This window comes from Ovis canadensis, chromosome 6 (assembly GCF_042477335.2).
Source record: "Ovis canadensis isolate MfBH-ARS-UI-01 breed Bighorn chromosome 6, ARS-UI_OviCan_v2, whole genome shotgun sequence".
NCBI classification, from domain to species: Eukaryota; Metazoa; Chordata; class Mammalia; order Artiodactyla; family Bovidae; genus Ovis; species Ovis canadensis.
In genome coordinates, this window is record NC_091250.1 from 35,511,003 (window position 1) to 35,537,851 (window position 26,849).

General features: G+C 37.8%; 2 protein-coding genes across 3 annotated transcripts in view; one reads left to right on the forward strand and one right to left on the reverse strand.

Moving 5' to 3' along the window:
- The window catches only part of GSTCD (glutathione S-transferase C-terminal domain containing), a 147,111-nt gene extending 144,130 nt beyond the window's left edge, over positions 1 to 2,981 (reverse strand). For both annotated transcript variants that reach the window (XR_011257649.1, XM_069593563.1), the window contains exon 1: positions 2,751 to 2,981. The gene's annotated coding sequence lies outside the window, so the exon portion shown is untranslated. The remainder of the gene's footprint in view (positions 1 to 2,750) is intronic.
- Positions 2,975 to 26,849, forward strand: part of INTS12 (integrator complex subunit 12) — a 31,975-nt gene continuing 8,100 nt past the window's right edge. Inside the window, exons 1-5 of the mRNA XM_069593564.1 lie at positions 2,975 to 3,135; positions 12,486 to 12,650; positions 15,233 to 15,385; positions 16,404 to 16,591; positions 18,025 to 18,184. Coding sequence (XP_069449665.1) covers positions 12,495 to 12,650; positions 15,233 to 15,385; positions 16,404 to 16,591; positions 18,025 to 18,184 — 657 coding nt within the window. The 5' untranslated portion in view covers positions 2,975 to 3,135; positions 12,486 to 12,494. The remainder of the gene's footprint in view (positions 3,136 to 12,485; positions 12,651 to 15,232; positions 15,386 to 16,403; positions 16,592 to 18,024; positions 18,185 to 26,849) is intronic.

Below are 26,849 nucleotides of genomic sequence, written 5' to 3' on the forward strand. Positions count from 1 at the left end.
GTACAGGTTCTATCCCTGGTCAGGGAGCAAAGATCTCACATGCCTCATGGCCAAAAAAACCGAAACATAAAGCAGAAGTAATATTATAACAAATTCAATAAACACTAAGAAATTGGTCCACATAAAAAAAATCTTAAACACGATGTGAAATAGTGAGACATGCTTAAGGCAATCCTTTCAGTAGTAAGGACCTAACAAAAGCAGAAGAGATTAAGAAGAGGTGGCAAGAATACAAAGAACTATACAAAAAAAGATTTTAATGACCCAGATAACCACAATTGTGTGGTCACTCACCTAGAGCCAGACATCCTGGAATGTGAAGTCAAGTGGACCTTAGGATGCAATACTACCAACAAAGCTAGTGGAGGTAATGGAATAGGTGAGCTATTTCAAATCCTAAAAGATGATGCTGTTAAACTGCTGCACTCAACATGTTAGCAAATTTGGAAAACCCAGCAGTGGTCATAGGACTGGAAAAGGTCAATTTTCATTCTAATCCCCAAGAAAGGCAATGACAAAGAATGTTCACACTGCCATACAATTGTGCTCATTTCACATGCTAGCAAGTTATGCCTAAAATCCTTCAAGTTAAGCTTTAGCAGTATGTGATCTGAGAACGTCCAGATGTTCAAGCTGGATTTAAAAAAGGCAGAGGAACCAGAGATCAAATTGCCAACATTCACTGGATCATAGAGAAAGAAAGGGAATTCCAGAAAAATACCTACTTCAGCTTCACTGACTATGCTAAAGCCTTTGAACCATAATAAACTGTGGAAAATTCTTAAAGAGATGGGAATACCAGATCACCTTATCTGCCTCCTGAGGAACCTCTATGCAGGTCAAAAAGCAACAGTTAGAACCAGACCTGGAAACAACAGACTGATTCAAAATTGGGAAAGAAGTATATCAAGGCTGTATATTGTCACCCTGCTTATTTAACTTACATGCAGAGTACTCTGCATATAGTGCCAGGCTGGATGACTCACAAGCTGGAATCCAGATTGCCAAGAGAAATATCAACAACCTCAGATATGCAGATGACACCACTCTAATGGTAGAAAGCAAAGAGGAACTAAAGAGCCTCTTGACGAGGGTGAAAGAGGAGAGTGAAAAAGCTGGCTTAAAGCTCAACATTCAAAAAAAAAAAAAAAGATCGTGGCACCGGGTGCCATCACTTCATGGCAAATAGAAAGGGAAAAAGAGAAAGCAATGACAGATTTTATTTTTGTGGGTTCCAAAGTCACTGCAGATGGTGACTGCAGCCATGAAACTAAAAGACATGTGGACAGAAAGCTATGACAAACCTAAACAGCATATTAAAAAGCAGAGACATAACTTGGCTGACAAAGGTCCATATAGTCAAAGCTAGGGTTTTTTCCAGTTGTCATGTATGAATTTGAGAGTTGGACCCATAACGAAGACTGAGAGCTGAAGAATTGATACTTTGGAATTGTGGTGCTGGAAAAGACTCTTGAGAGTTGCTTGAACCCAAGATCAAACCAGTCAATCCTAAGGAAAATCAACCCTGAATATTCATTGAAAGGACTGATGCTAAAGTTGATGCTCCAGTACTTTGGCTACCTGATGTGAAGAGCTGGCTCACTGAAAAAGACCCTGATGCTGGGAAACACTGAAGGCAAAGGAGAAGGAGGTGGCAGAGCATGGCATGGTTAGATAGCACCACTGTCTCAAGGGACATAAATCTGAGCAAACTCCAGGAGATAGTGAAGAACAGGGAAGCCTGGTGTGTTGCAGTCCATGGGAATTGCAAAGAGTGTAACACAACTTAGCAACTGAACAACTACAAATACCACTCACCAGGGAGTTAAAAAAAAGTCACATAGCTTGATGTTCGTATTCAATATGACAGCAAACTACTCAGTAGTACTTATAACAAAGATTTTATTCCACACTATTTAAATGACCATGGTTAAAGTTTAAATTGTCATACCACTAGTTGTTGCCTGCTTTTGCATGTTCCCTTTTAAACAGTTTCTACATACGCTTAGGAGAAAAAGAAGTACTCGATCTCCTCTAGCAATACTTTTGCCAAGATGTATTATTAAGTGTTGGCATTTTCTTGATATCCAAGATAGGATCATGACATTAAGAATGAAGGAAAAAACCAAGTCACCTAATCCTAAACCAAAGTGAAACACGGCCTTGATGATGCAATAGAAGCAAATGACCCCAAATGAATGAAGCAAGTTCACTGGAGCAACAGTTTGCTAACATTCACATACAACTGCTCTCTCCAATGAGGAAGGGCTGGGAGAGAAAACTAAGTGCCAAAAAAAAAAAAGTTAAAGATGATCCAAGAAATCTACACAAACCATGAGTGAGCATCGCTCAGTCGTGTCCGACTCTTTGCGACCCCATGAACTGTAGCCCACCAGGCTCCTCCATCCATGGGATTTTCCAGGCAAGAATACTGGAGTGGGCTGCCATTGCCTTCTTCCCGACCCAGGGATTGAACCCAGGTCTCCCACATTGTAGGCAGACGCTTTACCGTCTGAGCCACCAGGGAAGTCCACACACCAACTATACGTAGCAGCAAATGGCAGAAGACCCCTGAGATTGCTGCAACTGGAAGTTGCTCCATTCCATCGTTAGAGAAAGCCAGGGGCACTGGTCTTGGAAAAACTGGGAAGGGGACGGGAGCCTTCCCACGCTTGCCCGCATCGTCCATCCTGTTTCCCCCTATACTAAGAGGCGGTTTTTCGGGGTCACGGGGACTGCGCCCTCCTTACCTGGTCGCAGAGGCGCGGCCAGGCAGGGAGGGTGCGTGAGTGGGTAGGCGACAGGGGCCGCCAGCGCATTCCAGCCCCGCCCGAGCCGAGTTTCCCGAGGCCACTTCAGGGAGTCTTCGTCTGCTGACCGCTCGCTGCCAACGAGGCCACGAGAGAAAGAACGTCAAGCGCTTCAAGGAAGCAGCGGCGGCGGCCGTCATTCATAATCCGGCGGACCGGAAAGAGAGGCTCACGTCACTTCCTACCGTCGCACAGTCAAAGCGTTCCGCGGCCGAGCCTCCTGCGGGAACCTTTGTTTTTCCGCTCTCGGGGCGGGCTGGTGGTGTTGGCACCGGTTCGCCAGGCCACCGGCAACGGACGGAGCAGCTGGGCGGAGCGGTGAATAGTGAGTAGTGAGCGGCTGCCCGGCTCTCAGCCGACTCTCAGGGGCTTGAGACCTCCGCGAGGGGCGAGGTGGGAGAGTGGTTCCGTGGGGTCTTAGAGTTTTCTCGCTCCCTGTGGGGACGCCTCGCAGTCTGCAGGCGGTAGAGTGCCCAGGCTGACTGCTTTCTCCTTACAGTGAGGGTCGGGCTTCCACGGAGAGGAAGCCCCAGGGACTAGGTCCTTGGAACCCTTTCTCGGACCTTCCTTGGCAGGTTTTGGCGACTTCTCTGTACAGCTCCTTCTGTCTGCCTCTCACTTGTCAAAGACCTTGCCCTGTGCTAGGCCTTGGATGTGTCACGACTTTGGTCAAAATATTGGCATTCTTGTTCTGCGCGTCTGTGGTCACTTTTTAGATTCTCTGTCACTTGATTGGTTTGGAATCAAGGTCTTTCCACCTCACCTGTGTTTCCGGACGTGTGCCTAAGATATCAGTGTAACCTAGGGCCAAGAACTCGGTGAAGGAATAAAAAGGGCAGCATCTTTAAAGGGATGGGTTACAAGCGCTTGCAAAGATGAAAAGGCAGAGCTATCTAGAGCCGTTCTGTGATGACAACACTAATATTGCACTCTGTGTGAATAAGGTCAGTTTCCTGCATCTCGTTCACATGAAGATCAACTTTGCATTTCTTTTATGATCGGCGTGTTGAGTGGGAAATGGGATCTAGAGGAAAGCATATATTAATATATGAATGCCCAACTTAGTTTGGAGAAATCACAGAAGCCCTCAAAAGTGACATTTAAACGAAACCTAGTTCAATGACTCAACAAATAGTTGTGAGAGTCTGTTAAGTTCGAAACACTAGGTATATAAGAGTGACTAAAACAAGTTCCTGCTTGCATGGAGTTTACAGCCTAGTGAGATTAAAAAATTTAAACCAGATGAAGGATTGGCAAGAGACTGTTGCAGATAGGAACACTGTACAAGTCCCCAGTCTTGAAAGAGGTGTTTTTGTTTTGTACTGCCTTTCCCTTTTTGCTGTTTTAGGGTTTGAGGGCAGGGCGAGCCAGTGGGGATGGGTCTGAGTTTCTTTTTTTGTTGCTTTTTGTTAAGGGACTTTGGAAATATTTAGAACTGTGTAGAAGCAGAGAAAAGATCATTATACTTTGATCTCTAATAATTCTATGGCCATTATATTGTGGTACTTTGCAAAATAGCAAAATGGTAGGCAAAAACGATAGGAAGAGAGCACAGCAATCAACTCCAGTATTCTTGCTTGGAGAATCCCATAGACAGAGGAGCCTGACGGGCTACAGTCCATAGGTTTGCGTAGAGTTGGCCCCCACTGAAGCCACCTAGCACACAAACACACCCAGGCAAAAAAGATAGCTTCCTCCCTTAAAGTACTGAGAGTTTTATAGAGACTATAACAAATGTCCAAAAAAATTGAAAAGTGTGGTTGAAGGTAGAAAACTCCCATACCATGAGAATGCTCTGCTAGATATCCTTGGAGAGCAGTATTAGTAGTCCAGGAAGTAGAGCAGAACACACTAGCTATGAGTCAAGTCCTCATGAGAAGTAGTATTTGAACCAGGTCTTGATAGGATCTGGAAATATAAAAAAAGGTAAAATGCTTCTCAGACAGACAAATTGAGTATAAGTAGCAAGCCCAGCTAATGACTCTGCCCTACTGAAGATCTAGGGATGAAGAATTAAAGTTTTTGTGCCAGTTACTGAATCTTTTTAAATGGTAGGCCAAGAAATTAGGCTTTATTTTAAAGGCAGTGGCTTGCCTTAATTTTCAAAGAAGAAAGAAAGAAAATGTGTTGCAGGAACATTAATATAGCAACTGTCTTGATGTCAAGGAGAATAACTAGATTTTTGCTGTAGTACAAAAAGCAAGTGAAAACCTGAATCTGAGTAATAGCCTTGAAATGAAAAGCAGCAACAGATGTGAGAAATGTTGCAGAGTCAGAATTCACAGGAAAGGCCTGCTGATTGTTCAGACTAAGGGATTGGGAAGGATTCAGTGAGCAAAGGTTTAGGCCTCAGACCTGATTAATGGAGAGTGTGTCATTTATTGACAGTGCAGGACAGGGAAGTTTGGGGGGAAGATATTCATACTTTCAAATTCAGTCATAGCTGAACTTGAGATACCATTAGGGCAACCAGTTAGATATGTCTATTAAGTAGTTGGAAATATGGGTTTAAGCTTAAGAGAGATGGACTGGGAGTAAACATATGAAATCATCTCTCTACAGATGCTAGTTGAAAACATGATATATAAAGATTACAAAATAGGAAACTGGTAGCAGAACTAAAGAAAATACACGAGGACACAATTACTTCAGCAATACCAAGATCAATGGAGTTGAAAAGATAACTCACAGAAAGAAGAGCCCAAGATAGAAAAGGAAAACCAGAAGAGCTGAGTATTTCTCATGGAGAAGAAAGGTTTTTGAAAGAGACAGTGAATTCTCTTGGCCAGCGTTACTGAGTGACAGATTTACCCCACAGTTGCGGACCTCTTTAGGACCATAGAAGAAAAAGGAATTTCACTATTCAGTAGTCCTTTCTTATCCATGTAGGATATGTTCCAAGATCTCCAGTGGATGCCTAAAACCATGGATAGTACCACACCCTATATATACACTATTTTTTTCCTGCATACTGCTGCTACTGCTAAGTCACTTCAGTCGTGTCCGACTCTGTGTGACCCCATAGACGGCAGCCCACCAGGCTCCTCTGTCCCTGGGATTCTCCAGGCTACCTGTGATAAAGTTTTATTAATAAATTAGGCACAGTAAGAGATTAACAACAACTGGTAATAAAATAGAACGATTGTAACAACATACCATAATAAAAGTTATGTGAACGTAGTCTCTCCCTTCAGCTTCTTTAACTCTGCCTGAAATGTGACAGTGGCTTCTTCATTGGCAGACATAGCCTCTCCAGTAATTTATATATTTTTCAGTCTAAATCCAAATCTATGTAACCATCTCTTACTTGCAGTAAGTGGCTGGCATCACTCATTTCAGGGGATCCCTTGCTGAAGTTTTTGTAGATGCTCAATGCTTTCTGGCCCAACACATTTCTGTCAGTTTGAACACATGTTCTGTTCATGTCCACCCACGAATTTAATGCCTTTTCCAATCTAACTAAGCACTTATGTGCCATGGCTGTAACTCTCACAGCTTGAGGTACAGTAGCAAAACTAGCTCAAATTTCTTTTTCCTTCTTCTCAGTTTCATGGATAGAAGACTGTTCTTACCATAGATTTTAGCAACCTCATTATATGAGCATGTAACCTTTTTCTTATTAAGTTGAAAACATCCACCTTTTCACTTAGAGGATGCCCTTTGCAGTTTCTCTGGCATATCTGAATCGCATGCATTACTACTGTGGCTTTTGGGGGCTATTAAATAAGTAATAATAAGGTAACATGAACACAAGCACTGCAGTACCCTGGCAGCCAATCTGGTAACCGAGCTGGCTAGTGACTAACAGATGGGATTCACTGGACAAAGGGATAATTCACGTCCCACGCGGGATGGGCCAAGCTGGCGTGTGATTTCATCACACTACTCAAAATCCACATACAGAGGATTACTAATGTGTATTTGCCAGTAAGAAGGAGGAGTAATAGAAACTGGAGAAAGCAATAGACAGTGGGGAGGGAAAGTAAGGTAGAAAGCAAAATAATAAAGGATAAAACATATAACGATGGGTGTTTTATTTTAGGCCCAACTCCTGTTTTTTCTGTTGGATGGGGAACAGAAGTTGGGTCGAGAAGGTGCTAATAAAGAGGAAGCAGAGGAAACAAAGTGGAGGCCTCTATAAATTCAAAGTACAGATGGATGGGATAAAGACATTTTTAAAAGAAAGAAAAATTGACTTGGTACCCTGAAGAGGGTCCTGGGTCAAAGCAGTAGAGGAGATTGATAGAGTGGTGGAAGATTGTAGTTCAAAAGGAGAATTGACTGTAGTCAAAGAGAAGAGTTGTGAGGTCTAGGTTTCAGTAGCTGAAGATGAAGCTCTTTGAAGATCTGAATAAACCTAGCACAGGAATTTGGAGAAGAACACCAGTATAGATGCCAAAATTACCAGAGATAATGGCAAGGGGGAGAGGAAGAAGGTGAACCTGGCACAAATGTTCTGTCCATTAGCAGCAGTGAACATGCACGTGTGGTTTCAAGAGACGATGTTGATCAATGATGGTTGGGGAGTATTCTCCCTCAAACAGCAATATGGAGTAAGGTCTCTGTAGACCTCTGTTTGGTCTTTGAATAGGAACAACTCCCTACTTGGGGAAGGCTGTAAAACAGGTGATGTCTGTGTGTATGCGGGGGTGGGGGCAGGGGGTTGGTGCGGGGGACAGCAGATAGTCAAGGTAAAGCAATGAAAATGTAATTCACCACATTAACAAATTGAAAAATAAAAACCATATGATTATCTCAATAGATGCAGAGAAGGCCTTTGACAAAATTCAACATCCATTTATGATAAAAACTCTCCAGAAAGCAGGAATAGAAGGAACATACCTCAACATAATAAAAGCTATCTATGACAAACCCACAGCAAACATTATCCTCAATGGTGAAAAATTGAAAGCATTTCCCCTAAAGTCAGGAACAAGACAAGGGTGTCCACTTTCACCGCTACTATTCAACATAGTTCTGGAAGTTTTGGCCACAGCAATCAGAGCAGAAAAAGAAATAAAAGGAATCCAAATTGGAAAAGAAGAAGGAAAACTCTCACTGTTTGCAGATGACATGATCCTCTACATGGAAAACCCTAAAGACTCCACCAGAAAATTACTAGAGCTAATCAATGAATATAGTAAAGTTGCAGGATATAAAATCAACACACAGAAATCCCTTGCATTCCTATACACGAATAATGAGAAAGTAGAAAAAGAAATTAAGGAAACAATTCCATTCACCATTGCAACGAAAAGAATAAAATACTTAGGAATATATCTACCTAAAGAAACTAAAGACCTATATATAGAAAACTATAAAACACTGATGAAAGAAATCAAAGAGGACACTAATAGATGGAGAAATATACCATGTTCATGGATCGGAAGAATCAATATAGTGAAAATGAGTATACTACCCAAAGCAATTTACAAATTCAATGCAATCCCTATCAAGCTACCAGCCACATTTTTCACAGAACTAGAGCAAATAATTTCAAGATTTGTATGGAAATACAAAAAACCTTGAATAGCCAAAGCAATCTTGAGAAAGAAGAATGGAACTGAAGGAATCAACTTGCCTGACTTCAGGCCCTACTACAAAGCCACAGTCATCAAGACAGTATGGTACTGGCACAAAGACAGACATATAGATCAATGGAACAAAATAGAAAGCCCAGAGATAAATCCACACACATATGGACACCTTATCTTTGACAAAGGAGGCAAGAATATACAATGGAGTAAAGACAATCTCTTTAACAAGTGGTGCTGGGAAAACTGGTCAACCACTTGTAAAAGAATGAAACTAGATCACTTTCTAACACCGCACACAAAAATAAACTCAAAATGGATTAAAGATCTAAATGTAAGACCAGAAACTATAAAACTCCTAGAGGAGAACATAGGCAAAACACTCTCAGACATAAATCACAGCAGGATCCTCTATGATCCACCTCCCAGAATTCTGGAAATAAAAGCAAAAATAAACAAATGGGATCTAATTAAAATTAAAAGCTTCTGCACAACAAAGGACAATATAAGCAAGGTGAAAAGACAGCCTTCTGAATGGGAGAAAATAACAGCAAATGAAGCAACTGACAACTAATCTCAAAAATATACAAGCAACTTCTGCAGCTCAATTCCAGAAAAATAAACGACCCAATCAAAAAATGGGCCAAAGAACTAAATAGACATTTCTCCAAAGAAGACATACGGATGGCTAACAAACACATGAAAAGATGCTCAACATCACTCATTATCAGAGAAATGCAAATCAAAACCACAATGAGGTACCACTTCACACCAGTCAGAATGGCTGCGATCCAAAAATCTGCAAGCAATAATTGCTGGAGAGGGTGTGGAGAAAAGGGAACCCTCCTACACTGTTGGTGGGAATGCAAACTAGTACAGCCACTATGGAGAACAGTGTGGAGATTCCTTAAAAAATTGCAAATAGAACTACCTTATGACCCAGCAATCCCACTTCTGGGCATACACACCGAGGAAACCAGAATTGAAAGAGACACATGTACCCCAATGTTCATCGCAGCACTGTTTATAATAGCCAGGACATGGAAACAACCTAGATGTCCATCAGCAGATGAATGGATAAGAAAGCTGTGGTACATATACACAATGGAGTATTACTCAGCCGTAAAAAAAGAATTCATTTGAATCAGTTCTGATGAGATGGATGAAACTGGAGCCGATCATACAAAGTGAAGTAAGCCAGAAAGAAAAACACCAATACAGTATACTAACACATATATATGGAATTTAGGAAGATGGCAATGACGACCCTGTATGCAAGACAGGGAAAGAGACACAGATGTGTATAACGGACTTTTGGACTCAGAGGGAGAGGGAGAGGGTGGGATGATTTGGGAGAATGACATTCTAACATGTACTATCATGTAAGAATTGAATCACCAGTCTATGTCTGATGCAGGATGCAGCATGCTTGGGGCTGGTGCTTGGGGATGACCCAGAGAGATGTTATGGGGAGGGAGGTGGGAGGGGGGTTCATGTTTGGGAACGTATGTAAGAATTAAAGATTTTAAAATTTAAAAAATAAAAAACTAAAAAAAAATAAATAAATAATCAATTAAAAAAAAAGAAAAGAAACCATTGACAAATCAACAACACATAGATGGGACAAGAAATAAAAGATGATAAACATTGCAAGCAGCTGACTGCAGGTACAGAGACAACCCATAAGCTTTCATTCTCTCAAGGCCAAAGGCAGGTAGCAAATCAACTTATCTGTGCAGAAGGAAAATGTCAAAAGGGTCAAAATGTCCTAAAAAAAAAAAAAAAAAGGAGTGCTTGAGAAAACTATGGAAAAAGCTAGGGGAATATGTTGGTAATAAGTAGGGGCTAGAAGATGCTGGGGAGCTAGCAATGAAATTAGTGTGGAGGGGGGAAGGACTGAGCTGAATGAGTGCGTGCATGCCTGCTTCACTGTCTGACTTCATTGTCCGACTGTTTGCAACCCCACGGACCATAGCCTGCCAGGCTCCTTTGTCCGTGCGATTCTCCAGGCAAGAATACTGGAGTGGGTTGCCATGCCTTCCTCCAGGGGATCTTCTCAACCAAGCGATCGAACCCATTTTATGTCTTCTGAATTGGCAGGCAATTTCTTTCCCACTGGCGCCACCTGGGAAGCCCTGAGCTAAATGATTACTGGAGGGATTTTCAAGGGGGAGGTTAGTTTGTACCCAAAAGTAACCATTATGTATATATAATAGGAAAAGGGAAATTGGAAATTGCTGGAAAGGCTAACCCATTGGTCTCCAAACTTTTCTCATCATTTATTCCATGAGTAAAAAAGTAAGTACACTTCTTTATGTATGTAATTGCTACCAGTTATATGGACTTCCCAAGTGGTACTGGTAGTAAAGAATTCACCTGCCAGTGGAGGAGATGTAAAAGATGAGGCACTGACTCTTGTTACCTAATCTGGAATAGGAACCTTTTTCTATCTGTGACTATAGAAATATACAACAGTAAATACTTTGCTTCTAATTTTCAGTATAGAAATTTGAAGTAATGGTTTTTCTAGTATATTAAAAGGATTCTTCTACATTTCAGTCCATTCAGCACCTCAAAATACAGACTGCTCTGGATAAGTAAACTGTTATGCTCTTGAGCTATAAAAACTTAAGTCAGTGGAAAGTCGAGGCTGTTTCCTTGTGTACTCAGGAGGAGTGACAACTTTACTCCTTTTCATTGTGGACATTTTAATGAGGAACTCTTTTCTCCTAAGAATGTTTATGGTGACCAACCTCTTGAATAATTAAAAAAAAATACACCTTTCTGTACTTATCATTATATATGGGTAATGTATGTAATAATACAATCTTAAGAAGTAACAGGTTGCTTCTCAATTGTTATTAAATTATTACCCATACAACTGTTTGAGGTAGATTATTTTTCTTTTAATATTGAGCTTTGGACCCCTGCTCATGGGTGATTGAGTAGAGCACAGAATTTGACAATAATTTTGTGGCCATCAGATGGGTATCTTATACCTTCTTTAAAAAAAAAAAAAAGCCATTCAGAGTGTGTGTATATGTGTTTTCTATAAAAGCTGAAGAAGTATTAGGAGGAAGGTTGATAGGGAAGGAACAAACAAAATCCATTTTCAGGGTGGTCTTTCATATGCCAAGATTAAACCTACAGCAAGTTTTAATGGCTTTATAAATCCCTGAAAATGAGAGATTACTGTGGAATTGCTGACAGATCCCTAACTCTAGCAAGTACAAGTGTGTGGCATTATTACAATATTAACCTCAAGGAGAGAAGACAGTTTCAAGCTCTAGAATGTTGAATACAAAGTATACATTTTTATTTTAATAATTCCTTGCCGGGAGAAGTATTTTAAAAAGTGACACCAGAAATAAAACAACATAATAGCATTGGTATTAACTGCAAATAAAACTTTTTAATGTTTTAGAATTTCATAAGCCTTTGATGTATATCTTCACTATTTTTTAAGCTCCTTAGGGCACAGAGAATATCATAGGCTGTATATACATGTATATGTGTGTGTGTGTGTGTGTGTTGGCACCATTTGTCAGAGACTTTGCTTTTTAAAAATAGGTTAATGCATGGGTTACCACAAGCTAAATGTGATGCAATAAAATTATCATAAGTATATTTTCTGAGGCATTCAAGATTGGGGCTGAGGACTAAGGAGGCAAAAAAAGATAACTGAGGTTAAAATTTCAGCACTGACTTTTGTAGCTTATTGCTTAATGTATGCTCTAACTATTGTCCTCCTGTGACACACTTCCCCCAATCTATGTGTGTGTGTGTGGGGGGGTGTATAAATAAGGTTTGAGAGCAGAAATTTTGATATACCATAAGCTTGACCTAAACACATCAAGTTTCTCTGTTCTAAATTGTGAGTTTATTATTTGAAAACGGTATTAGGAAGAGGCTCTGCGGAAAGGAGGAGCTTATCTGATAGCTGATAATACTCTCACTTTAGGAGAAGAGAACTAGATAATTCCAATTAGGCATAAGAAGGAAATTTATCTGTAATAACCTTTTAGACAGTTTGAATTTTGTATCAGGTACACAGTAATACATCTAAACAGAACGAGACAGATAAATTTTGACAGGTAATTGCCCATTGTCTGTAAATTACCTTTTTTTTTTTTTCCTTCAGGTGTTTGGGATGGCTGCTGCAGTGAACTTGGAACTTGATCCCATTTTTTTGAAAGCATTAGGCTTCTTACATTCAAAGAGTAAAGATTCTGCTGAAAAGCTAAAAACACTACTTGATGAATCTTTGGCTCGGGGCATTGATTCAAGTTACCGTCCATCTCAAAAGGTATATAACTGAATTAGAGGCTTGGAGGGAGTTTGTAAAGTCTTTAATGTTTAGACCATCTCAAAACAGTCTGCCAGATAATCTTCCCTTATGGCATGAAGAACTTTATAGTGTTCTTTTCTTTCTCAAGCTTTCAGAGAACTATGCCACTATATAGAAAAGTTAGCTGAGAGTGGAGAGTATTTTGTTGCTACTATTTTCTGTGTATAGAAACCCACTTACGTGTTATAATTTTAATTCTTTATGAATAGAATTTTTTTAATCTGCTGAATGAAACCATAGCTTGTAATTATTCTCTAATGTTTTAGGGGCAAAAAATAAAAGGGCAGGAATTCTACAATGAAGTGAATTACATATAGATAGGATAATTTAAGGGAAAAAGGAGGTATGGATAAACTGTGAGAACTATGTCACTCCATTGCAAATAAAGTGGCCAAGTAGCTTTCTGTGAAAAGAATATACATTTTGGAACCAGACAAATCTGATTTAAATCCCAGCTTACCTCTTACTAGTGTGATGACAGGTAACATATCTTGAACATTTACTGTGTCCTAGGTACTTTTCTCAGTGATATAGATGTATAATTAATTTTAATTGTGATAATGATCCTTTGAGATAGGTATTATTTATTTTTATTTTACAATAAGGAAACTGAGGTACATAGTAACTTCATTTCACCCAGCATCTGTTTCTCTGTTAGTAAAACAGGGATAATGAGAACTACCTTGCAAAGTAATGAACATTAAAAGAAAAAAAGGACATTGGTCACCTAGTGTAGTGTTTGCCTGGTATATAATAAGCTCTTAGTGAATGACAGCTCCTACTATATTCTTTAATACATACTTAAGACATTCTTTCAAACCTTTCTAAAACTCTAGCCTTGAAACTTCGAGTCACCGAGGTCTGTGAACACCTAGATACCAAACTGATAAGGAGAAGACCAAACTACCTGAGTAGCTGAGTCTAATCCAGAATCTCAAACTCAAGACAGGGCCGAGTCCCAGACTCAGTGCCCAAGTAAGCAGTGATGTTTTCCTCCCAGCCTTCTTTCAAAATAAGCTCTTGTACTGTCAGACCTTTTTATTGTCCTTTGAATGGTAGAGCCATTGTGACATCCTTTATTTTACCATTCTCATTCTGGAGGTTCAGTGAGCTCAAGCCAACCAAATTAATAAAGCTCAACAAAATGCACTAACAAATTTGTTCTGTGACATGGTGCAAATAGGAAATTCCTATTATTACTAAAGAAGCAGTATTTTTCTAAAAATTTGTTCACTTATTTTACTTTTGGCCGCACTGGGTCTTCATTGCTGCTCTCTGGCTTTCTCTGAGTGTGGCAAGTAGGGGCTGCTCTTCGTGGCTGTGCATCAGCTTCTCACTGCAGCATCTTCTCTTATTGCGGAGCACAGCCTCTAGGGCGCAGGGCTTCAGTAGTTGCAGTGCCTGGGCTCAGTAGTTGCAGTTCATGGGCTCTAGAGTGCGGGCTCAGTGGTTGTGGCGCAAAGGCTTAGTTGCTCCCTGGCATATGGGGTCTTCCGGACCAGGGATTGAACCCATGTACCCTGCATTGGCAGGTGGATTCATAATCAATGGACCACCAGGGAAGCCCCAAGAAGCAGTATTTTGAGAGTCTAAAACAGAAAGAAGTGCATTTGTTAAAGTACCTGAGAAGTTGGTTGCAACTAAAACGTCTCCTGCCCTTACATTTTAGCCATTAGAGAAATGTAAATTAAATCTACAATGATATGCCTTACATATCTATTAAATGTCTAAAATTAAAAAGATTAGCCATACCAAGTATTGGTGAGGATTTGAAGATAGGATTTGAAGATAGGAACTGGGACTCACAGGTACTCCTGATGAAAATATGAAATAGTATACCACTTTGGAACATGGTTTGGCAGTTTCTTAAAAAGTTAAGCATAAACCTACCGTACAATCCAGACATCCCACTCCTAGACATTTATTCTAGAGAAATTAAAGTATGTGTCCATGTAAGGATTTGTACGTGAATGTTCATAACATCCTTATTTGTAATAGCCTCAAACTGGAATCAACCCAGTAGTCCAGCAGTAGGTAAATGAATAAACAAATCATGGTATATTTGTTTAATGGAGTACTATTCAGCAACAAAAGGAGGGAACTTTTGTTACACTCAGTGACATTCATGAATCTCAAAATAAATATACTGAGTGAAAACAGCCAGAAAAAAAAGAATATATCCTGCATGATTCAACTTATGAAAATTTCTAGGAAATGCAACCTATACAGTTAGAGAAGATGGATCAGTGGTTACCTGAGAATGGGTGGCTTAGTTTTCTAGGATGTCTGCCTCTCAGAGTGATTATAGAGGGCAACAAAAAACTTGGCAAGATGATGAATATGTTCATTATATTAATTGTAGTGATGGTTCACAAATGTGAAACCTTATAGTGAAACTTATTGAAGAAAAAGACAAAATATGTTGGCACATATGATGTCTTAATTTTTAACTGATAATTTAGATTTGTGATCTGGTTTTGTTTTTAATAATATACTAGTCTGAATATTTCTTTATAGGTATCTTTTAATTTCATATACAGGATGTGGAGCCACCCAAAATTTCAAGCACAAAAACTGTTTCTGTTAAGCAAGAGCCCAAAACATCATCTAGTCTTCCTTCTGGCAATAATAATGGCAAGGTCCTCACAACTGAGAAGGTAAAAAAGGAAGGTGAAAAGAGACCTGCTGATAAAGTAAGATTTTGCTTTACTCTAGTAAATCAGTCAATCAGTTGTTTTATGCTTACTTTTTGTGTATAATAATTGGTAAAAGTATATAATAATCACTTAGTAAATATATTTTTGTTATTATGGATTTTTTAAAATTAAAATTTAGAAACATTTTAGAACCATTTATTGAAATCATTGTCAACAAATATTTGAGCCCTAGAAGACATGTGTAAACTTTAATCTGTAACTCAGATATTCTAGATGGAACAGTTGTTGAGAAAAAAAAATGTTGTCAAGGAAAGAATAAAGATGTAAACCAATAGACATGAAATTTACAGAAAAGCATGTGCTTTAACAGGGTTACAGAAAACTCTTGTATTGTCTACTGTGAATGATTTCTGCATATAGTTAATTATTAGGATTTAAGAACTTAGTAAAAAAAAATTTTTTTTTAACTTTAGTAATACCTGCCCTCAAGGGGTTGTGTTTCCATACTTTTTCTAAGTACTGGCTCTTTATAACCTATTTTATATTATTCTCTCTATATTTTAAAGAAAGGAGCCAGAATTTGCTTTGAAACAAATATGGCAATGTGTTAAGCCTGAGTTACTGGTGGAAGGTCATTATTCATTTCTTTTCAATATAAAATATCATTAGTTCATAATTTAAAATATTTTAAAATAACCTTAAAAATATCCTTATTAGTGCTGTGGCTTCTCAATTCAGAGCAGCCAGTGGGGGTAGGAGGGCAGTGTAAGTAAATCCATTGAACTTCCGTGATTCTTTAATGAATAAGAGAGGACAAAGAGAAATACAGATGCATGCTGAACTGTTGTGATTTGTTTCTTTTTACCTTGTTGGATCCTTTTAACAAACTGAGTATGAATTTCTTATACATCTCTGCAGGTCTTTAGTGTGTGCTTCTGTCCCTATGTGAAGGTATCTGTGGAGTGGACTTGGTCATTGCACACTATCTTGTACATCTCTCAATGATTTAAAGTTTATTTTAATGTGTTGCTTTTTGATTGGGTGCTTTTTATAGATGAAATCAGACATCAGTGAAGGAGTTGATGTCCCGAAGAAACCTAGATTGGAGAAACCAGAGACACGGTCCTCTCCCATCACTGTCCAAACCAGCAAGGATTTAGCCATGGCTGACCTTTCCAGCTTTGAGGAGACCAGCGCTGATGATTTTGCCATGGAGATGGGATTGGCCTGTGTTGTTTGTAGGTAAGTTGTACCTTGCCACAAATATGGCAAGAACAAACAATTTAAAAAAGAAAAATAATAGACCAATTGTTGGGTGTTTTTTAAATTCTGTTTTCATTATTTGGAGGTGGATAGGAGATAAACTGCCCATGTGGCAATTTAATGTCTAATAAATTGTCAAGAATTTATATTACTAATAGGCATCTTTATAATCAGTTATGTGGTAATAACATTTTCTGCATTCTTGGCTTCTAGAGTAAAAACACTTATTGCTTTAATTTTTAGTGAGGCACTGTTTAGCAGAATAAATTATTTCTACCTTTCTTTTTAAGAAGACTATATTGCTTTTTTTTTTCCTGAAGTGTTCATAGAATTTATAAAGTAAACGGTTATATACCATTTTCTAAAATAGCATTAAATCTTTTCCTAAGAATAAGGAAAATAAAATTAATGGATCATGTAGGTTATTCTGAGTATTGTTTTGAAACATGGATGCATAATTATAAAAATAGATAATTCTGCTTAGTAGAAGATTCATCTTAAATATCAGAATAATTAGATTTTAAATTCTTTTATACCAGGGTCTCTGTCTTTAGTTGTTAATGACTTTCATTGCCTAGCACAGTAGAAGAGATTGTCACCTTTCCTGCTATTTGCTTCATGAAAATATTAAATTCTGATGCACTGGGACTGAATACATAGCTCTAAAATTTTGTGAACATTATAGAGCATCAGTTAATGTACTTCTGAATAGGATTATTTTGTTAGAGCTTCATTGCTTTAACATATATTCATTTATTTCAACCTTAATCTATTGTAAGGGTTATCATTTTCATGTAAAGAAATAAATGGTAAAGTAATAAGGGGGAAAAAACTAGTCATTGTAATCCTCCATAAGAAGATTTGTTACGATAGTCTGAGGCTGTTGCTGTTGCAGTTTTTACCTTTTTGATACACTTATTAATACATTCTATTTTGTTGATTAAGATATTTATTTATGGAGCACCCCATGTCTGTGCAATAATGTGCTAGGCACTGTAGATAATTAGGTTCATTTTCTACCTTTAGGCAACTCATGTATTAATGAAGAAGATAGAACAATATGTAGGCAAAAAATATAAAGGAATTTAATAGAGGTACAAAGAAGATGTTATGAGACTGTTGGAGGATGAGCCAAGGTCTACTACCTTTTGGGGAAAAAAAAATTACAATGGAAAATGCTAAGAAGAATATAGCCAAGTTTAGTCTAAGTCACCTTATATATTTCTTACTGGTTGAGCATAACCTTTAAAAGAAATGAATTGTTTGTGCAGGCTACACGTTGGAATTTGTTAGTTTGCAGTTTGGCTTTTCTGATATATCTTTAAGATATCAAACTTCACCAGAAGAACCCTAGAGTGGCTTTATATTGTTGCATTCAAATAAGTGTCATATCTAATGATATATTTTCTTAGGCAAATGACAGTGGCATCCGGTAACCAATTAGTAGAATGTCAGGAATGCCATAATCTCTACCACCAAGATTGCCATAAGCCCCAGGTGACAGACAAGGAAGTGAATGACCCTCGCCTTGTGTGGTACTGTGCCCGGTGTACCAGACAAATGAAAAGAATGGTAGGAATTATTTTTCTCTATTTTAAACAATCTCTGTCCATTTTTTTGTTAATATGTGGTTGTTGAAGATAAAAATCCGAACATTTATGCTATTGAAAAAAATCTTATAAGCTGATTATTTTAATGTTTGTTTATATAGTATAAATGTGTGGTTTATGTGTCTGTGCCTAAGTGGACCAGACCATATATATGTATTTTTCTCTGCTCAGCTTTTAGCTTATTCTAGTATAAATGAACAAAATTGGAGCCCCACAAATTAGGACTATTTCCTACTGGTGTGTCCGTGTATTTGTGCACATTTAAAAATACTACAAAGCACTATGGGAAGTCGTGAGATACGAAGCCTTAGTCTTTGATGAGTCTGGTAAGGAAATATTGGAAATGTCTATTCCTGAGTGAGCGCAAACCACCAAACTTACAAGCTGTGTGCAGAGCCATCTCTGTCATTCCTTCTGCGTTTCTCTCTTTATTCCTTGTCTTTCCTTCTCATTGTCTTCAAGTGACCATTTAGCCTATTCTCTCAAGTACTTTCCCAGTTTACTGCTCACAAACATAACTGCCTTTAATGTCATACTGAAACATTTTCATCTGTTATATTAGATTTGTTTTCTAACTTTTATTCATTTAAAAAGTAGATGGATGAATGTTATCATTTTCCTTTTAAAGAAATCAAGCTGTTATTTACTTCAGGGTCTTGTTTACTTCCCCCATCCACATTCCCCTACCTTTGATTAGGGACTCTTTTTTTTTCTTTTTTTTTTTTTTACTGAAGTACAGTTGATTTATAATGTTAGTTGCTGATGTACAGCAAAGTGATTCTGTATATTGAATATAGTCCCCTGTGCTATACAATAGGACCTTGCTGTTTATCCATCCTATACATAATAATTTTTGTCTGCTAAGTCCAAATTTCCAATCCATCCTTACCTCACCCCTCCCACCCCTTTGGCAATCACAAGTCTATTCTTTATGAGTCTGTTTCTGTTTTATAAATAACGTCATTTGTGTCATATTTTAGATCCCACATATAAGTGATATCATATGCTACTTGTCTTTCTGTGTCTGACTTGCTTCTCTTATATGATAATCTCTAGGTCGATCCACATTGCTGCAAATGGCATTATTTTGTTCTTTTTTATGGCTGACTATAGTCCATTGTATATGTGTATACTATAACTTTGGGACTTCCCTGGTAGCTAGCAGGGAAGGGAACAGCTACCCACTCAAGTATTCTGGCCTGGAGAATTCCATGGACTGATCCATTCCTTTGCTGATGGACATGTAGGTTGCTTCCATGTCTTGGTTATTGTAAATGGTGCTGCTGTAAATATAGGAGTGCCTGTATTTTTTTTGAATTATAGCTTTCTCCAGAAGATTAAGGACTTTTGATAGAAGAGTTCTAACATTGTTAACCAAGTGAATTTCTACATAAATTTTTCTGACCAAATATATCTTTTTAAAGTCAGAAGTACTTAGTTAAATAAAATGAAATTTTAATCACTAAAAAATCAGAAATAGATTATGTTTTTATTCCTATGAAAAGTAGTAAAATTTCAGTAGTATTTATACTTTGTAACAAGAAATTTCTGTGACATGGTACAGTATTTTTTCTGCTCTGTCTGATTTTTACTTAGTTTGTTACTTAAACTACCCTCCAGGACTTCAACCCAAGTAATTATGGGTGAGCAGAATAGTACGTTCCAGCACTTTGGCGCAAGTAGTCACTAAGAATTGCCAGTCAAAATAAATAACTTGTGATAGTGATCTTTCTTTAACATAGTTTCAAAATTTATTATTATTTTAAGTCTCTTAATAAAGTAAGTACTGTTCTCTCCTAAGTTTTTTCTCCCTTTTATTTTGCGAGTTAACTCATACCAAATCTATATTTATAGTTCTTATCCTCTTTCTGAAGTGAATTTTGGCAGATGACCAGATATCCTACAGTTACTTCAAGTGCAGTATTTTTTAAATTAAAATTGTTTTCTTCTCCACTCAGTTTTTCCTCATTTGCCGGAACTGATAATATTATCCTTGATGCCTCTCTTACGTCCACATCCCTTTGTTTACCAAACTTGTTAATTCTAACTCATATGTATTTCACAGCTCTGCTCATTTCACTTTTACTACCCTGTTCCACAAATCGCTCATTTCTTGCTGTTGCATTAGCTCCTTGATTCCCTTCAGTCCACTTTATACACTACAATTAGAATATTCTTCTACGATAATTACCTAACTTTATCTGTTTAAGTGTGCCCAGTGGCTCTCAATTACCTACATAATGAAGTTATCCTTGTTCGGGCGGATTGTGGGCCTTCTCTTTTTGACCCAGCTCTACCTTTGTATCCTTCTCTTCCCACCACTTCACCATAAATACCACATACTGTGGCCACACGAGACCCAATGGTTCATTCCGAGTATGTGGTGAACTTTCATGTCCCACATGTCCTGTTTCTCCGCTTCTCCTCATCCTGATACATTTTATTCTTTATCAACTTTGCAAATTAAATGCCTAATTAATTTGTATTAAGAGCAAGTCTCATTCACTCACAGAGCACCAGAGCAGAGCTCAGGACTGGACACATTCCACATTCTGTTGTTTCATTTTATTAATAGAGGATATATAGATTTGGGCCAGAAATCAGCAGTCAGTAAGTTCAGTCTGTATGTCTTAAGAGTCAAGTGCTGAATGACTAATGTCAGAGCGTGATTAAGTGCACCAAGAGTGGACCTGGAGAAGTACCAAAAGGTGTGATCTGAAGTAAACCTGAAGATCGGGATCCAGTAAACAACAAGCTTTAGTGAGAGAAAGGGGTTTGGAAATGGAAGGGATGCTAAACTGAATAGCTTTCAGTGAGGTTCTCATGTGTGCATTGGTTATTGCTCCAAGGTATCTCAAAGATACCTTAAAAAGCATCTTATATCCTCTTTCCCCTTACACTAATTTATGCAACTATGGCAGGTTCTGCAGTACAGGAAGATGGGAAGACAGATAAGCATGGTGTGAGAGTGCGTGGCAGGGTCCAGAGTTATTCTTTAGTTCGGTAGTTTTCTTTCTACCAGGCAATGGGATTTGCCCCAGCACTCATGACTTACTGCAATGGTTCTCAGTCTGAGGTGGTAACACATTCCTACTCAGCAGTAACAGAAGTATGTGGTATTTTTGATTGTTACCATACTGGCCATATTGCCTTGAGTGGTGAATTTCATACATTCTACACTATGTGAGTCAGTCACCCAATTAAAAAATTAGAGTGCCTTTGTTGAGCAATACTGAATCAGAGATAATATCCTAGTTCCCTAAACTAGTACTACCAGCAAAGAGCAGAGGGTTTTGAGTATCTCTTAGGTTCTAAGATGGGTAGGTGAAATAGCCAGGAAGCAGAAGATCCAAGCATAGTCTCCTGGGCAGAGGTTCTTTCTGAGCTTCATAGTAATGAATCTTCATCTACTAAAACATATAAGTTGGGTCGGTCTTCAGAGTCTAACCTCATCTACTGATGTGGGTGGAGGAAAGTGTAAGATTAGAATACCATGTACTCCTGATACTCTGAAGGCTACATTTTCATAACATGGTTTGCAGTACAAGATAAGATAATCTTTCTTGGTAGTAAGAGATATCTTACCATAGATATCTTCCAGCATTCTTTATAATATTCTTGATCTGAGTGTTGCTTCATAAGTGATGTCTGAAAGTAGGTATACTTTCATGTGGAAAATATGTAATATAAAAAATGGGATGAACTGAGACTTAAGGGTGAAAATATAGTATATAGCAAACCATAGCAGAAGAAAGTCTAAACAAAGATAAAACAGCTACATTCAAATTTCCAGAAATGGGAACAACACATCATTAATAAAGTTTTTGGTATAGTCTTACGTGACCTTATTAGGATTGTCAAAAACAGTAGGGTGGCTGGGAGCATCATTACTTACCTAGTAGAGAAGGGTTCTTCTGGATTCAGTAAGAAAACTTTGTTTTCTTACCATTTGTAAATAATGATGATGAATGAGTAGTAACTGTTATTATCTGCACTTAACATGTACCAAACACTGTGTAAACTCTTACATAATCACAGTGCATTCTCATAACCACCTTTAGAACAGAAGATTTTATCCACATTTTGCAGATGAAAAATGAGACTTCTGGAAATTTATATATTTTACCTGAGGTAACACAGATAGGGAAGTAGTTGAGCTGGGCTTTTAGTTCTGTTTGATTCCAAAAGCTGTCCTCTCGAACACTGCACTATTCCGTTTATATAGTTAATATTATCTAGCTGGAAAACATTAAAGAATAAACTGAAAAATGATTCATGTACAAGAGAATTTAGTAAAGTACCTAATGTAAAGGAAAAAGATCAATTGTTGGTCAAAATAAAACTGAAAATGCTGATGTTTTTTTCTTTTTAATGATTTTGGACTGTTTTATTAAAATATTTAATTAACTCCAGGCTGCATGATTTTTTTTTATTTTTTTTTAGTTTTTTATTTTTTAAATTTTAAAATCTTTAATTCTTACATGCGTTCCCAAACATGAACCCCCCTCCCACCTCCCTCCCCATAACATCTCTCTGGGTCATCCCCAAGCACCAGCCCCAAGCATGCTGCATCCTGCGTCAGACATAGACTGGCGATTCAGTTCTTACATGATAGTATACATGTTAGAATGTCATTCTCCCAAATCATCCCACCCTCTCCCTCTCCCTCTGAGTCCAAAAGTCCGTTATACACATCTGTGTCTCTTTCCCTGTCTTGCATACAGGGTCGTCATTGCCATCTTCCTAAATTCCATATATATGTGTTAGTATACTGTATTGGTGTTTTTCTTTCTGGCTTACTTCACTCTGTATAATCGGCTCCAGTTTCATCCATCTCATCAGAACTGATTCAAATGAATTCTTTTTTACGGCTGAGTAATACTCCATTGTGTATATGTACCACAGCTTTCTTATCCATTCATCTGCTGATGGACATCTAGGTTGTTTCCATGTCCTGGCTATTATAAACAGTGCTGCGATGAACATTGGGGTACATGTGTCTCTTTCCATTCTGGTTTCCTCGGTGTGTATGCCCAGCAGTGGGATTGCTGGGTCATAAGGTAGTTCTATTTGCAATTTTTTAAGGAATCTCCACACTGTTCTCCATAGTGGCTGTACTAGTTTGCATTCCCACCAACAGTGTAGGAGGGTTCCCTTTTCTCCACACCCTCTCCAGCATTTATTGCTTGCAGATTTTTGGATCGCAGCCATTCTGACTGGCGTGAAATGGTACCTCATTGTGGTTTTGATTTGCATTTCTCTAATAATGAGTGATGTTGAGCATCTTTTCATGTGTTTGTTAGCCATCCGTATGTCTTCTTTGGAGAAATGTCTATTTAGTTCTTTGGCCCATTTTTTGATTGGGTCGTTTATTTTTCTGGAATTGAGCTGCATAAGTTGCTTGTATATTTTTGAGATTAGTTGTTTGTCAGTTGCTTCATTTGCTATTATTTTCTCCCATTCAGAAGGCTGTCTTTTCACCTTGCTTATATTTTCCTTTGTTGTGCAGAAGCTTTTAATTTTAATTAGATCCCATTTGTTTATTTTCGCTTTTATTTCCATTACTCTGGGAGGTGGATCATAGAGGATCCTGCTGTGATTTATGTCTTCTGAGAGTGTTTTGCTTATGTTCTCCTCTAGGAGTTTTATAGTTTCTGATCTTACATTTAGATCTTTAATCCATTTTGAGTTTATTTTTGTGTGCGGTGTTAGGAAGTGATCTAGTTTCATTCTTTTACAAGTGGTTGACCAGTTTTCCAAGCACCACTTGTTAAAGAGATTGTCTTTACTCCATTGTATATTCTTGCCTCCTTTGTCAAAGATAAGGTGTCCATATGTGTGTGGATTTATCTCTGGGCTTTCTATTTTGTTCCATTGATCTACATGTCTGTCTTTGTGCCAGTACCATACTGTCTTGATGACTGTGGCTTTGTAGTAGGGCCTGAAGTCAGGCAAGTTGATTCCTCCAGTTCCATTCTTCTTTCTCAAGATTGCTTTGGCTATTCAAGGTTTTTTGTATTTCCATACAAATCTTGAAATTATTTGTTTTAGTTCTGTGAAAAATGTGGCTGATAGCTTGATAGGGATTGCATTGAATTTGTAAATTGCTTTGGGTAGTATACTCATTTTCACTATATTGATTCTTCCGATCCATGAACATGGTATATTTCTCCATCTATTAGTGTCCTCTTTGATTTCTTTCATCAGTGTTTTATAGTTTTCTATATATAGGTCTTTAGTTTCTTTAGGTAGATATATTCCTAAGTATTTTATTCTTTTCGTTGCAATGGTGAATGGAATTGTTTCCTTAATTTCTTTTTCTACTTTCTCATTATTCGTGTATAGGAATGCAAGGGATTTCTGTGTGTTGATTTTATATCCTGCAACTTTACTATATTCATTGATTAGCTCTAGTAATTTTCTGGTGGAATCTTTAGGGTTTTCCATGTAGAGGATCATGTCATCTGCAAACAGTGAGAGTTTTCCTTCTTCTTTTCCAATTTGGATTCCTTTTATTTCTTTTTCTGCTCTGATTGCTGTGGCCAAAATTTCCAGAACTATGTTGAATAGTAGCGGTGAAAGTGGACACCCTTGTCTTGTTCCTGACTTTAGGGGAAATGCTTTCAATTTTTCACCATTGAGGATAATGTTTGCTGTGGGTTTGTCATAGATAGCTTTTATTATGTTGAGGTATGTTCCTTCTATTCCTGCTTTCTGGAGAGTTTTTATCATAAATGGATGTTGAATTTTGTCAAAGGCCTTCTCTGCATCTATTGAGATAATCATATGGTTTTTATTTTTCAATTTGTTAATGTGGTGAATTACATTGATTGATTTGCCGATATTGAAGAATCCTTGCATCCCTGGGATAAAGCCCACTTGGTCATGGTGTATGATCTTTTTAATGTGTTGTTGGATTCTGATTGCTAGAATTTTGTTAAGGATTTTTGCATCTATGTTCATCAGTGATATTGGCCTGTAGTTTTCTTTTTTTGTGACATCTTTGTCCGGTTTTGATATTAGGGTGATGGTGGCCTCATAGAATGAGTTTGGAAGTTTCCCTTCCTCTGCAATTTTCTGGAAGAGTTTGAGGAGGATAGGTGTTAGCTCTTCTCGAAATTTTTGGTAGAGTTCAGCTGTGAAGCCGTCTGGACCTGGGCTTTTGTTTGCTGGAAGATTTCTGATTACAGTTTCAATTTCCATGCTTGTGATGGGTCTGTTAAGATTTTCTGTTTCTTCCTGGTTCAGTTTTGGAAAATTGTACTTTTCTAAGAATTTGTCCATTTCTTCCACGTTGTCCATTTTATTGGCATACAACTGCTGATAGTAGTCTCTTATGATACTTTGTATTTCTGTGTTGTCTGTTGTGATCTCTCCCTTTTCATTTCTAATTTTATTGATTTGATTTTTCTCTCTTTGCTTCTTGATGAGTCTGGCTAATGGTTTGTCAATTTTATTTATCCTTTCAAAGAACCAGCTTTTGGCTTTGTTGATTTTTGCTATGGTCTCTTTTGTTTCTTTTGCATTTATTTCTGCCCTAATTTTTAAGATTTCTTTCCTTCTACTAACTCTGGGGTTCTCCAACTCTTCCTTTTCTAGTTGCTTTAGTTGTAGAGTTAGGTTATTTATTTGACTTTTTTCTTGTTTCTTGAGGTATGCCTGTATTGCTATGAACTTTCCTCTTAGCACTGCTTTTATAGTGTCCCACAGGTTTTGGGTTGTTGTGTTTTCATTTTCATTCGTTTCTATGCATATTTTGATTTCTTTTTTTATTTCTTCTGTGATTTGTTGGTTATTCAGAAGTGTGTTGTTCATCCTCCATATGTTGGAATTTTTAATAGTTTTTCTCCTGTAATTGAGATCTAATCTTAATGCATTATGGTCAGAAAAGATGCTTGGAATGATTTCAAGTTTTTTGAATTTATCAAGTTTAGATTTATGGCCCAGGATGTGATCTATCCTGGAGAAGGTTCCATGAGCACTTGAAAAAAAGGTGAAATTCATTGTTTTGGGGTGAAATGTCCTATAGATATCAATTAGGTCTAACTGATCTAAAGTTTGCGTTTCTTTGTTAATTTTCTGTTTAGCTGATCTGTCCATAGGTGTGAGTGGGGTATTAAAGTCTCCCACTATTATTGTGTTATTGTTGATTTCCCCTTTCATACTTGTTAGCATTTGTCTTACATATTGCGGTGCTCCTATATTGGGTGCATATATATTTATAATTGTTATATCTTCTTCTTGGATTGTTCCTTTGATCATTATGTAGTGGCCTTCTTTGTCTCTTTTCACAACCTTTGTTTTAAAGTCTATTTTATCGGATATGAGTATTGCCACTCCTGCTTTCTTTTGGTCTCTATTTGCGTGGTATATCTTTTTCCAGCCCTTCACTTTCAGTCTGTATGTGTCCCTTGTTTTGAGGTGGGTCTCTTGTAAGCAGCATATAGAGGGGTCTTGTTTTTGTATCCATTCGGCCAGTCTTTGTCTTTTGGTTGGGGCGTTCAACCCATTTACGTTTAAGGTAATTATTGATAAGTATGATCCCGTTACCATTTACTTTATTGTTTTGGGTTCGGGTTTATACACCCTTTTCGTGTTTCCTGTCTAGAGGATATCCTTTAGAATTT